The sequence below is a fragment of the Notothenia rossii genome, assembly GCF_949606895.1.
Source record: "Notothenia rossii genome assembly, chromosome: 6".
NCBI lineage: Eukaryota > Metazoa > Chordata > Actinopteri > Perciformes > Nototheniidae > Notothenia > Notothenia rossii.
The window spans coordinates 36315572-36330823 of record NC_136909.1 but is presented as its reverse complement, the minus strand read 5'-3'; the positions used below and the strand labels follow the sequence as shown (position 1 = coordinate 36330823).

The 15252-nt window shown below is 40.6% G+C and overlaps 1 protein-coding gene across 2 annotated transcripts in view; it reads right to left on the bottom strand.

Annotated features, from left to right (window-relative positions):
- The window catches only part of sh2d3cb (SH2 domain containing 3Cb), a 68904-nt gene that overhangs the window by 47193 nt on the left and 6459 nt on the right, over positions 1 to 15252 (bottom strand). For both annotated transcript variants that reach the window (XM_079688140.1, XM_079688139.1), the window contains exons 2-3: positions 12595 to 13306; positions 832 to 871 (exon numbers count right to left, since the gene is read on the bottom strand). In XM_079688140.1, the coding sequence (XP_079544266.1) occupies positions 832 to 871; positions 12595 to 13169 (615 nt within the window). In that variant the 5' untranslated portion in view covers positions 13170 to 13306. The remainder of the gene's footprint in view (positions 1 to 831; positions 872 to 12594; positions 13307 to 15252) is intronic.

The window sequence follows — 15252 nt, the reverse complement described above, 5'->3', positions numbered from 1 at the left end:
TAATGAATTGCTTTAATTTCATTAGCTATATCATTCTTTGCCAGCTTGTCCCTTTTAGACAAGTGTGTTTCTCAAGTATCCAATTATAAGTCATTGAGCTGGAAATTCTCTCTCTGTGTGTTTCTTTCCACCTCTTTCCAGGCAGAGCTGCCGGGCGAATCGAGGCCGTTGAGGTTACCAGGGGCAACCGCAGACGCTTCAAAGCTTTTTATCCGCAAAGGACCACATTCCCCGAGCCTTTTCTGTCACCCATCCTAATTTAATTAGAGTGCCTAAAGCAGAGGATCACAGCAATTTTAATTTGAAGGGACCCTATTTTGCTAGTTTTCAGGTTCATATTTGTATTTTGTGCCTCCGTTGGATCGGATTGGTTAGCTGTTGTGATTGGACGACCGCTTAGAGATGTCCCACCCCTTAGCATGTCTTATACAATAGGCACTTTCACACCAAGTACTTTGCCGTACTTAGTTCCCAGTACTTAGTTCATCAGAACGATGTCATTATGTTATGGAAGTAAACAAAGGAGTCCAATGGAGCTGTTTCAGGCAGAGGGGGGAGTGTGTGGGAGAGACAATCGAGGAAACTTTCGGATATTAGCCTTTGCAGGCTATTTACCTACATACAGTAACACACTACAGGAAAAAGAAACCCAAAAAGCAGAATAGGGCCTCTTTAACATTAACGGAGAATCGTGCTACCACTGGGAAAAGAAAGTGTCAAGTCAGAGGAGAGGAAATGATAATAAGCATCACTGCAACAGGAAGCCACATATAAACAAGTTAAGATTGTTAGATGAAAATAGATTAGAAGTCATGTAAAGAGGAAGCTTACCTTCACATACTCTCCACTGCTGTCTGTCTTGTCCCGCGGACTGAAAAATGACAGAAACACATGAGGTTTTGCTTTATTATAAGTGTCTTTTGGCGATTGCTCATTTATATTTCTAAAGGGCTAGACAGCCGGGGGGGATTGGGGGGAATTAGGTTGTTTCTATTTAATTCTCATTTGATGCATACTTTTTTGGTCTCTTGTTAGGACACCTTGTTACCACTTCTTTAAATTAAATAACGGCTTAAAATACTAAAGTATGTATATCTTAGTATGTTTTCTCCAAAGCAGTATGTTATTTGGAATTCATTAAAATGAAAACATTTATTTAGGTGAACAGATTGAACCAAACAACAAAATAAATATGAATTGTTCCTTGAATATTGGTGTGGTGTGCACTGACCTAAAGACTCTTCAAAATACAGAACTGTTTAGTATATTAATACATTTTTAAGAAATTGAACTTATAATTTTGGTTCGATGACATCTGGAATCAAGGCAATAGTCAAATGTACATTAAGGGAGGATGACAAATGATTTGGAGTTTAACAATCTGCTGTATCAGGATTGTGTGGGTGGGGTTTAATCAGAATTGACTGATGACGGCATCTCCATGGCAACATAAAAACCAAAACTGTGATCAGATTTGAGTTTTTTACTGCACAACTCTGGTTTGCGTGTGGAAAGTTCTCAAATAACTTTAACCAAATATGAAAACATTTTCATAAGCGCTGCCCCTTAAGCCAGTCATTTTCATCTTAGTCGAAATTTCATTTCTTTATGCTTTTTGAATGCGGAATGACTTATTACCAAGAATCACATGAGCATATCTCTGGTAAACACAAGAGATAATGAGGTTATTTTTGCTTGATATATTTACAGATCTGTCAAATAAATTGCCTAATCAAGACAAAACATTTAAAAGTGGTTGTCGACTAAGGACAGCCTTAATCTGAATCCCAACCAGAGAAAATGTCAACATGGCAAATCCGACCAAATATTTGAAGACATCTTTCAGAACTTTGGTGAATCTTACACTTGTTCATGCTTACTAAGAAGTACTGAGCTTTAAAATACCCAGCCCAAAGTACTTTGAAAGCAGTACAAATAGCAGTTGTAGTAGCAGTAACATTACATAAAAGGCAGAACATGCTGTCTTCTGACTGACTGTTGCACAACTCTCTGTAAATGCAACACACCCAGCAACAACTTGCCACACAACAAACTTCTCCAGGGAGGATGGGAAATACTTCTGCTGCAGTGTGAAACGTCATATCTGCTCAAAAGTCCGTTTTTTCAGGACGGAAGCAAAGGAAACTTCTTTTGTCCCCTGATGTCAATCCAGGGATCAAACCAGCTGGCTTCTCACCAGGTCTGAAGGCTCTGGGAGTCACCACTCATGGATAACAAACTCTTTTAATTAATGTTAGAAAAAGAGGAAAACAAACGAGTTTCTCTCTGACAGGGAAACTGCACGTTGGCAATGTGAAACTCTTTTGGGTCACTCCACTCTTCCTCAACATGCCGCATATTTCCATGAGTAATGTCAAGGGAGGCGACCTTTTGTTCCCAAACACGAACTCTGAGAGCACACACAATTACACACACACAGATTTGAACACACAAGTACAACATATTTCATGAGAAACAGTCAGAAGCTACATTCACAAACGTTATGTAGTTGATGTGATACCCGGGTTGGTTGCTTGTACACTGAACAAAAATATAAACGCAACACTTTTGTTTTCGCTCCCATTTTTCATGAGATGAACTCAAAGATCTAAACCATTTTCTATATACACAAAATAACCATTTCTCTCAAATATTGTTCACAAATCTGAAAAAATCTGTGATAGTGAGCACTTCTCCTTTGCCGAGATAATCCATCCCACCTCACAGGTGTGGCATATCAAGATGTTGATTAGACAGCATGATTGATTATCTCGAAAGAAGAGTTGCAGAAGTTTGATTTATTGTGATCACAAAACTACTTACACATGACCAAGAAAAAATGTCTTTCATCCTCTAGCCTTCTGTCACGATCTGTTTCTGCTTCCTGTTTTATTTTTGAAAAGTGTTCACCCCCTGTTAGGTCTGTTTTAACCTCAAGTCTGTTCACCTGCTGCCTTTGGCCCAATCCCAAACCATGCCCTACACACTTTACTGGTCTCACTAAGAAATCTATTAGAAAGCTGCAGCTAATTCAGAACGCCGCTGCTCGAGTCCTCACTAACACTAAGAAAGTGGATCACATCACTCCTGTTCTGAAGTCTTTACACTTCCTTCCTGTGTGTCAAATAATTGATTTCAAAATACTGCTGCTGCTTTATAAAGCACTGAATGGTTTAGGCCCAAAATACATTTCTGACCTCCTGCTAAATTATGAACCAGCCAGATCTCTCAGGTCTTCAGGGACTGGTCAGCTTTCTGTCCCCAGAGTCAGAACTAAACATGGTAAAGCAGCATTCAGTTATTATGGTCCAAATATCTGGAACAAACTCCCAGAAACCTGCAGGTACGCTGCAACGCTGACTACTTTTAAATCCAGACTAAAGACTTTTCTTTTTGCCGCTGCTTTTAATTGAACTATTCACATCTTAAACTGCACTGTAACTTTTATTCATGTATTTTTTTTAATGTTTATTTTATTATCTTTGCTTTTTAATAACTGTTTTTAAAGGCCATTTTCTTAATGTTTTTCATTGTTGTAAAGCACTTTGAATTGCCTTGTGTTGAAAGGTGTATATAAATAAACTTGCCTTGCCTTTCCTTGACCCCTACACACTAACCATGGCTGTATGAAGAGAAATGGCCTGACTCTCAAGAACAAAAACACTCAGATCTCCCTGGATCTTCCGGCGAACTTCTGTACTCGTGGTTTCCCTAAACCCCACCTCGTAAACACAACATTTTGTCAAATCTTGGCTCAGTCAAATTAATGGAGGAAAATAACTCTATCTTCAACTATAAGCAAATAATTTGGACTTTTCTCTTCAAGTATACTGTAAGTCAAAGAGAAAAAGTCCTTCTGGGCCCAATGGCATCACGTGACTGACACAGGAGTTTTAGTCCCCCCATATGGCAACTATTAATATTTGCTCCAACACCTGGTGAACTTGCTGGGGGCTTGCCCTTAGTGTCTTACATTGTGAGGCTCTTTAAAAAGTCTCTTTTTAATGCCTTTTTTACAGAAAAAAAGGGAGAGGACGGTACCTGAGGGATTATGTAGGAGCAGAAGTAGCAGTGACTGCTTGTTAAAAAAAAAATCCACACTATTAAAATATTTTCCTTCCAACAATATCATAAATTATATGGAACATTAACGGAACATAAACGGTCTCACGGTCTAAAGGTTTATGTTATGGAGCCAGGATTGAATATTTTCAACTTTTTTTGAGAAATCATGTAATCTTTGTGTGGTGTACAAGACTAAATACTTAATGAGCCCCGGTAGCTGTTCCAATGGATAAAACACCAGTCATAGGCACCAAAGTAACTGAATCAACCCAAAAGTGAGAGTTGATTAATTTAAACTGCAGAAGCTTCCATTAGCAATTATAATAGCTCTGTGATTGGATGTTTTTTTTCTGATGTTTTTTAAGACATGGGAGGCAGTGACAAGTAATCATGATGGTGCTAAATTGTATTTATAAACCTTTATAAACCCCCCCTAACCTTAACCCTACGACAACACAGGTGTTCAAGGCATTTTGGAAAACTCTACTTTTGCCAGTGACCAAATTCCACATATCAATAAGAGTATATGAAGGTGTGATTTTTCTGTCCTTAACACGTGCAACTGCAACAGGACATCAAGGAGCCTGTTAATTAAGCATGTCCTTCATTTTGAGCAGAAGTCTGTCAAATTAAGTGAACACTGTGTGGAAATGGACCTGCAGCTTTAAAAGTGCAACCCTGTGAGCAACATGGGAGTGTAAAGACTGAGGCGCTGTTTACAAGGGAACGAAACGGGTTGTATCCGCTACTTTTCTCTTTCGTATAGCCCGTTCGTTCACACGAGGCCGTAACGGAACCGCGGAAACGGACCCCGCAAACGATAACGGGTCCCAAGGTGGATAGATCTGCAAACGGAACGCTCTGGGGGCCAAACGGCTCAGTGTGTACATCCTATATGATAATTTTCCTGATAACGATGAAGCCATAGCCCCGCCTCTCCCCACCTCTGCTGCTCACTGCTGTAGCATGGTCAGTAGTTACTGCTACTACTACTGACCATGCTACAGATGTTAGTGCAACATCTACAGCTCCTCTACCACAACCATCAGCAACGAGTGGACATGGAGAACTACATGAACTACATGTTGCTAAATCCACCGCGGAGAATAAACAGAAGGGCAAACAGGCAACCATGGCAACCATGCTTGGGGGTCTTCTTCGCTGCTTTTGGTGTACTTTGTGCATGGATGTATAATAAGAACTGGATACAGCGTGGAAGGCGGGGTCTCATTCATTCCTATGAGAGTTGCTCATTGGCTTATGGATGACAAAATGGCCCAACTTTTGAGAGAGTGAAACGTCACAGATTACCCAGCATGCCTGAGAAGTACCCGTATGTGCGCTCATAGAGCATGCGCAACTTTAACCACGCCCCCCAAAAGGCTCGTTCACATCAAGCACGTCAATTTGCGTACACGTTAGAGATGTTAAGATTCACCGATTCGCATCGGTGCACCGGCATAAATGTTCAAGATGCGAGTGCACCGGTTGAAAGAGTGCACATCGGCTACAGTTTGGGTTGAACCGGGTTGAACTCGCGATGCATCGATTGCCTAGCGTCTTTGCATCGGTAAAAAAACGATTCATTCATATAAAATCCCCTCATCTTGTCAACGCTCAGCAGAGACGATCTTTGATATTTGCTTCGCCACTACGGAGGCCGAGAGTCTCAGTTATCAACACACACGGAGGTTGAGGAGAAAGAGAAACACAGCGCACCGAAAAATACCTACAAATCAAACGTTTGGCAACACTTCGGATTGTTCAAGAAAGACGGTGTAATAGTCCTTTATGCTATATAGTTGACTGCAGGTCATGGAGAGTAATAAGGTATCCGTAGACCTTTGTATGAGGTATCTTTATTACTTAACAGGTCTACAGCCATGATACATAGATCCGTCCTAGATGCGGACTTGCATACACACAGTATCACTCCGTAGCCGCACCCCATCAGTAACGTCCTGATGGTATATGTGCGCGGCACTATATACTACAGACGGTCAACTTGAAAAATCACTCGCAAATTGTTAACGATGCCGAGCCGCTTTAAAGTACACAAGTAGTTCGAGGAACTTAGCGACGCACATAAAGAGGCGACGTGGGGTCTGCGGCTGAAAAGAGAAACCTGAAAGTTAGACATATGAGTTAAATCACTCAGTGAGGTGTTCTGTCAGAGAGAGTGGTGTTTAGTTTACCGCAGCCTGTGACGGCCAATAATAATTTAAATGTCTTCCTTACTGTAAGCAGTTATGAAATACCTGTTTGTGAAAGGTTATTTGTATTCTTTATTGTTCATATAGAACCCACTGCTTTCTGCTCACTGGTGAGTTAGCCTATGAATGAGTGTTAAGCACATCAGGCTGGCAGCTGAATGGGCATTGCTCTATGGTAGCTGTTATTTGCACATTGTTAATCATGAGCAATGCATCCTTACATTGTTTAACTGTGAGGTGTTATACAATTGTACTGTACTCTGGAGAGCTTTTAAAGGTAAACAAATAAACGGCATGATGGGATGTGCAGTACCAAATATGTAAAGCACTTTTTTGTTAATGTATGATTTGCTGCATATAAGGAATAAAACAAAAATCCTCTGTCGTACCATTTTGAAGTATCATTATTTTTGCATCGTGTTGAATCGCATCGTATCGCCCCGAATCGCATAATGTTGAATCAAATCGTATCGAACTGTATCGCAACAGGGGTGAATCGTATCGTATTGCATCGCCTGGTGTTTCAAATGTATCGTTAATGTATCGTATCGTGGCAACGTATCGAGATGCGCATCGCATCGGCCTCAGTGATGGAGATGCACATCCCTAGTACACGTAACAGCACCGCGCGTTCTGGATTGTTATGATGGATTTGATATTGACTAATAACGAGGCGGCCGCGGCAGTTAGCAGCTAGCAGCTAGCGTTTAGCAAGTGTAACGTCTGAGCCATTAGTAATCATGCTAATGTACGAACCTTTTATATATACAGTCTATGGTACTACACATCAATCATTATGTACTTTATATTACGCTGATTTAACACGATCTAGTGATGGTTTTGTTCAGCATTGCCAGCTTCACTGTTGCGCTTTATGTTGTGCCCAGCATTCTCCTGTGCTCTGAAATCAAAATGTGGATAAGCATAAAACAACACCAAAATAAACACTACAATATAACTTGTTATTTGACACACACAAGGTTGTTCATTTGTGTGTATAAATATACAACACAGGCTATATACATATATATATATATATATATAGGCCTACAAGTATAATTAATACAACTGTAAATTTTAATAGAGCTTTGACACATATATCTTTATTTATATATACTGTATGTATAAATATGACGACTTCCTCGGGCGATATCATATGGTATAGCTAATTAATCTGGGTCAAAACATGTTGTGCCCACATGCAAAGGTTATAAACTCTGGCTTATCCCTGCGTGGTATTATAGTAATAGCAAACAGCAACGTTCAACTCCTTTAATGGTATATTGCAAGTGCAATAAGAAGCTACAGGGACGTTAATCTACGTCGGTAATATTAACTTTATTTAATACAAGATTTACATCATACAGCCCATGTAGTATAATATTTTACAAATGATTAATTACAGCAAACATGTGCAATATATCCATTATTACAGCTCCGTGGGCTGGCAGTAAGGCGATATGGTTCCGTTCTTATTGTGCATCCATGGGTAAAGGTAAAACTCATGTAGTGCTGAACACGTCACATCACATGAACGTGCCGGGCGGCGCGGTCCCGTGGGTTAGATGCGCGTTCATAATGCAGAGGGAAATAACTCTCAGAATAACGTTATTAGCACATTTTTACAACTTGGGGACTAATGTTTTTAATAAGGGCTATACAAGTGTTCATACTGGGTAGTTTATTTAGTTTAAAAAAAATTATCCAACGATTTACAGACCATTCTTTCCTCATGTAAGTCAATGGGAAAAAGTGTTTCCGGGCCTGGCAACCAAACGGAAGTGTAGTACCGCCGTTTGGCCACCACGGATATTTTCATCTGAGTCCGGCGCACTTCCTGGGGGCTTGACTTTGTGGCGTAAGTACAGCGCCACTTACAGGCCCGGCATATGTACTACAGCGTCTCCAACGGGTAGAGCGGTCTCGTGTGAAGAGAAACGTTTATTGAGCCGTATCCGTGTGAACGGAATACTTTTTTGATATCGAATTCGGTTTGTTTGCGTTGCCGTGTAAATGAGGTCTGAGACTGACTGTCGGTTGTCATATGAGGGCTGTCAGTGTCAATAATTCACGGTAATGATATTAACACCACATTTAAAAAGGTTTTTTTAATAATGATGCTATCTCATCAGCAAATTAAATACACTCTAAATGCAAGTTTGTGTGTGGGCGTGCAAGGAATGGGACAAAGCAAGAACAGCAATACACATAAATGATATAAAAAGTGCTGGATTATAACAGCATGTTAACATAAGTGCATGTTATCATTATATACATTTTCTTTTTATTTTGCATTAAATGGTTATTGTCAGTACCGGTAAATCTTGACACCACTAGTTGACATTACTGAAAGTCACCCGTCCACTGGGACGGGTGATCCCCTACATCACAGTATTCACAGAGAACAGGATGGGGAGGGACCTGCCTGAAGAGAGCTATAGGCGGGCGTTGGTCTCGAACAGAAACAAGGCACAGCAACCTCCTAGAGCTACGGGCAGTAGTGTTAGTCCTCCAGCATTTCAAACCCTTATGTAATGGTCAGGAGCGACAACAGCACCACAGTGGCATACATCAAGAGGCAGGGCGGAGTCCGCTCCGCCGCCTTGTTGACCACAGTGGAGAAACTGTGGTTATGGGCTTAAGAAATTGTGTTATCTCTGAGAGCCCTCCACATCCCGGGACTCGAAAACAGGGGGTCCGACCTCATTTCGAGGGGCGGCCCCCTGCCAGGCGAGTGGGTGGACCTGTTCGCCAGCCGGCGCAAAACAGCCACTGTGCCCTGTGGTTCTCCATTGCTCTGGGCGACGATCCGCCCTTAGGGGTGGACGCGTTCGCACACGAGCCGTTGCCAAGGAAGCTGCTCTACGCCATTCCACCGCTGCGTCTCATTCTCCCTCTCCTGGGGAGAGTGAGGCGAGAACGTCTGTCAGTCATCCTAGTGGATTCCAGGAGGCTGCGCCCAGTAGTGGGACCTGCCGTTGGTGCTCGAGGCTCTGGTCACAGAACCATTTGAGCCTCTTGAGCTCTCCTCCCTGAAAGCACTGTCGTGGAAGACAGCATTGCTACTTGCCTAAACGTCAGCCAAGAGAGTGTCCGAGTTAACCACTCTATCGGTGCACCCAAGCTTGTTGATCTGGGGTGACCAGAGCGGGGCGACACGCAGGCCGAACCCCACCTTTGTGCCCAAGAGTGCTTTTGACTCATGACAGCTAAATTGTCCCCAGTAGATCAAAGCAAAAATAAATCAATAACGAGAAAGCAAGAGAATGAAAGAGGTTAAAAGACACAGAGAGCAGGATGACAGAGAAATCAACAGAAGAAGAAATACAGGGGAACGCTGAGCTCTCGCATTGTTTAAAGAATGGTAAATGGAAAATAAAGTGTGAAGAGAATTCGACGGTTATGAGATAGAAAACCTTAACATAAGCAATACAATCATTTTTTAAAGCAATATTTTGAGTCAACTCGTATTTTGTAAGCAGCCGTGTTATAAGCGGGATAATGGTCAATGCGCTTGTTTGGGTGTTTTCCTGAATAATGATGGGCTCAACACACATTATACCTTACTTATCACTGCATTATAATGTCTCAGACATGGCAAACTGCATTTACCGACAAAAGGACAGAACTTACACATGTTTTCAACGTTGTGAGTTTTATTAAAACTACTTTGTTAGATTAAGAAAACTAAACTTCTTGATTGGGTTTATGAAACATAGGTTTAGGCAACAACATTTTAAAAATGTAAACGTCCCCGTAGTGACCACCTTACCAATAGATGATAACAGCCAACTTACCCAACTAGAAGTAAGAATAGGGCCATTACATTTAAATTCCCTTAACTAACAGCATCCATTTCCACTGTTGATAACTTTTGTCTCTGATTTATGTTTTGATAAATCAAACCATAAAATGCTTGGGAAAGTAAAGGAAAGACTGTCGACATTGTTGAAAGAAACAATGACTGTTGGTACGAGATGGGATGCAAAAAACTGCCTTTGTTCATTCAACCATCTTTTGGCAGACACCTATGGTGGCCGACAGGGGCAAACACACTACAATGGCACAAAACATTTCCATTAGGAGAAATGCGCTGCATATTATATATAAAACGTGCCAAAACACCCGCAAATGAAGAAACATCTTCACCAACTTGTTGAAACATGCAAAGTGTCATAAATAAAATGCAGCAAACACAAAACGGTGCAAATAGAAAATGCTGCAAGAAGACAACAACTATCCCTGTCACTGGAAGCAGACCTTAAATGTACTTTTTATTGGCATACTTTAACAATGTGCTTGCATGATTACTTCCGATATTATTGAAGATCTGCTGTAAGATAGCTAGCTAACATAGTTTACAAGTAATTTAAAATATACTGTCAAAACGTGAAATTATGAGACAGCCAACTCTGCCAACAGTGACAATGTTTTCTTTATTTTCATGTGTTTTGGCACATCTGTGTCTTTTTATTTGTGTTTTTCAAAGTGCAGTGCGTTCTTTCTAATGCAAGTGTTTTGGGCCGTTTAGGGTTGTAGTGTGTTTGCCCCTGTCTGCCAAAGTAGAACCTCTCACTACACGTGACTTTGTACTTCTCTGCTAACAGGAGATTACGTGTCAGAAGAAACTCATGACATACGTGTTTTGAAGTTTCAAATATTCATTCTATTGGTTTAGTCAATTCTGCAACTTGATTTAAATTATTTATTTATTGTTTTTGGACAAAATTCGAATTAATTACAAAAACACACTTGAAAATCCTTAGTACTTTTTTTGTATGGATAACTTGCACCATGTTCTTTACTTTAATTGTTTTCGGCTACACATGTGTATTTGAACTACACATGTAGGTTAAGTAGCTTAAATTCCAATAGAAATCTTATGCAATATTCAAGATGCTTGAAAACATACTTTGAACCCCTTTATTCTCACTTCCGGATTTCCACAAGAATGTAAAAAAGGTATTTGCACAACAATATAACAATAATAATAATATAAAATTACTTTTATAGCGCAACGATGCAAGACATTTGACAAATTAGAACCAATCTTTTACAAAAGATTAAAAAAATTTAAACTTATATTCAGAAGCCATTTACACAACACACCAGTATGCCAAATATGAACAATATTTAAATTACACATATGCTGTATTTGCTATGTGATTAACCACTGCGTCTCATTCTACCATTCAAATTTCCTCTGATATTAGCTGAGATGCTCTACATTCAGGTGTGGTGATAGTAATTTTACTGAAGAAAAATATCTGAATACTTTATTCCAGATCAGGTCAGACTGAAGCAGATAGGACAGACAGGCAGACAGATAGACAGGAACAAGTGAAACAGGGATCTGCATCTCTGCCAAGAAAGCCTTATCACCATTCTGACTGAAAGCAGAGCAGGATCAAATTCCTCCTCTTACGTAACATATAGTCCCGTCCAGTTTCAGCCTGCACTTCTCCATGTCCAACTCAGACACACTGAGTTCAAAGTCAAATGTTTTACTAGTCAGGACCATACGTTTTTAATGGCACCAAACAAACCGAAAACGGATGTGCTCGCGGTCCTAAATACAGTAAACACAGACTACATGCAAAGTTATTTAGAAACGTGTAGTAACTGATTTGCTTTAAAATAAATAATAGTAATTATGATATTACTTCGTTCCCTCACCTTCTCTCTCGCTCTCCACAACGGTCTGACCGAGAAAGAGCGTCCCGGACTTCACACATATTCTCCCGCACAGAGAGACACGCTCTGCCGAACCATCTGACGGGCTGAACCACAGCGGCAGGCAGGCAGCTACTGCGCATGTCCGCCGCTGCTGCACATACTACTCTAGCTTTTAAAAATCTTTCTTGGTGGTAAAAGCCATTGTTGTTGAATATTGAAAATGCAGTCTGTATTTTAAAACGTAGCTATAATTTGTGTTACTAGAATAGTTTAAAATAGTAGGCTATAAGGTCACAGAAATTAAAATTGTTTAGTTGTACATCCTATTTCCAATCATAAACAAAGTTATATGCCAATGCTCAAATCTGATTAAATGTTCAACCAATATAAAAAAAAAACGTTTAAAATACATGTAAAAGTGTATTTTATTTCATCCTGGTGCAGCAATCTGGTTTATTTGGACTTGTATCAAAATATTGATATATTATTCAGGTTTATATAATCTCATTGTAGTGTCAGATGACTTTGCAGTGTTACTTTAAACCTTATACATTAATTTTAAAAGCAGGTTTAAAAATTAAACCCCATAGCCTATTTGGGGTTGAGAAAAAATTCAATATAAATAATTCAACTTTCTCACCTGCACTTCACCTCCTGCGAGCCGTTCACAGTCTTCTTGGTTTCCTGTGTTCTTGACGTGACACCAAGCTGCGTCTCTGTTTGGTCGCCCACGTGGCTGCGAGCTGCTTCTGCTATCGGGTCCATCGGCACGTAAACATCCTGGTTCATAGCCGTTTTGGTGCCATTTGTTGCCACGCTTAAAGGTTCTCTTACATCTCTACTAGTTTCGAAATTATCCCTGCTCCTTTGCTGTGACCCTTGGTTTTTAATGGGGTCCACTGAAGGATCATTGACGCAGCCTTTAGGTACAAAGGACAGAGGTGAAGCCCGGCTGGGAGTCGGGGTGGCTGGCAGCGGCCGGTCCATGCTGGTTAGACTGAGGCTGGACAGGGCACTGAGCAGAGGGGAGTCTCGGACATGGTCCCCCGCCTTCCACTGGCTCTGCCCTTCACTCACCCCCTCCTCCTCTTTCTTCTTCTCCTCCCTCAGCCCCTTCAAGCTCTTCTTCTGTTTCTGGGTGCGGGGCACAGTGCCCACATGTGTGTGCATCTCGCCGGAGCGGGCGTAGCTTGGGCTGCGGAGGCAGTCGTCCATGTCATCCACTGATTGTTCCCTTGCTGCTGATTTGGCACCGCCAAGGCTCCCATCATGCTCTGGGCCTGCCTTGATGTTGGCCTTCTCTGACGGGCGGCGGATGGAGAGATTAGTGAGGCTCCCAAACCATTTGAAACCTGGAAAGTAGGGGGAGGTTAAGCTGCATTCACATGATACGCGGCAAAACATCTCTGTGCTGAAATTGCCATTGTGACCTTATAGGTATTTCATCGAAATGTCTTGCATCCATGGTTTATAAGAAATAAGGTCTATTGACCGTGAACTCCAAAAATATACAACATTTGTTTTTTGATGGAATGACCATTTATACTACATGAATTCTAAGCAGTAAAAACCTTCTGGGAGAAAGTTGACAACACAAAGGTTAAAATAACTGATACATGCTTATAACCAACTGCTCTACAGGTTTCAACATTAATGTTGTGACACTGTAATCTACTGGATGAGGACATAGAGGAAATTATAAAGGTTATTTTAAAATATGACATGTTTTATTCAGTAGCACAGGGAAATTTAACCTGTGAACGTTAACCTTAGACCTGAGCATTCTGACTTTCATTATTACATCCGTGTTCCTGCAAATGAGTCACAGCACTATTGCCTTTGCGAGATGTGGTTGTACATTTTTAAAGACAATTAAAGAATAATGTTGGACTTTAGGTCAAAAATGGGACCAGCAGCTGCAAACATTACATGTTTTCTTTCTTCTGTGAAACACACAAAAAAAAGTTTTCTTTTCCACGGAGACATCAGAGGAATGTTGGTGTACCCTCATCTGCTGAAACTCTCATAGTTTCTATTATAATCGCTCCAGCTCTCAGCAGCATTTGATTATGTTTCTGCCCCGGGGACCTATTAGACTCTGACGGATATTTATTTCCTCAGCTATATATAGACTGAAGATTTTGTGGAGGCGAGAGAAGTGAGATGCTGTCTCTGCTCTGCACTGTTGGTTAGCTGGTCAGATCTGTTGTGATTGGTCAACTGCTCAGAGATTTCAGGCCCCTTCGCTTATCATGAACAATATGATGAAGCGCTAGCCAAAAGAAGCGCGAGTGCTACATAGTGATGTGCACTATGTTGCAGGAGTAAACAAAGTATGGAGGCCTTTCAGACAATGTGAGTGTGTGGGAGAGAAACCCTCTGAGATTTTAGCCTTTGCAGACTGCACACAAAGTGGCTTGAACCAGTGGCTAAATAATGTTTTAATTTGAACAAAGTAAGGCTAGCTGTTCCTTAGCTAGCTTTATGCTAAGCTAAGCTAATTGTCTGCTGGTTGCTCACTAGCTTTACATATCATTTTGAAAAATATGAGAGTGGTATCCATATCTTATTTAACGACTCTGCCAGACAGCAAATTAGCATTACCAAAATGTTGAAGCGGACCAGATGTTTTATTCAACATTTGAAGTAGGTTTGAAGTTTTAACAAATAGGCCTACAACTTACTTATCTTAAATAAAGATAAAATCCATTTTGTTGTGGGGGTTATTTTTTTCACTTTTGATGGAGAAGGCTCGTCGTTTCATTCACTCTGCTTCTGCTCTTTGTGCTAAGCTAGGCTAAATACATTCTAGATATGTCTCTGTACTGGACTCACAAAAGTGAAAATAATATCCAGAAAACTCTGAGAAGGACAGCACTGTACTGCAGGATTTCTCCAAATCTTCTCAAAATTCCTCGTATGTGTTAACTTACTTGGCAATAAACCTGTCTCTGATTCTTGATGTGTTTCTTAAATTAAAACACAGATACAACAAAACTGAATACAGTGTCAAGATATAATCTGTTGCATGGGAAACAACAAACCTTAAATTATCAGGAGCTGTTATCAAGGGACATTTTTTATCCCTTTATTACGAAAATGTAAAAGTGAAGACGAAAAAATGGCCGAAACTTTTCTGTGTTTATTAATCTGGCGCAGTGGGGGCAGATCCCTCAAGGGTGAAATTCAACTTCAACTAGTGAACAACTATAGAGTCTTAACAGCAGAAGAAGAGAAGCACAGAGCTGTCCTTTCAGCAGACACTCGCTGTCTTTGCTTAAACTCTGCTCTCAGCTGG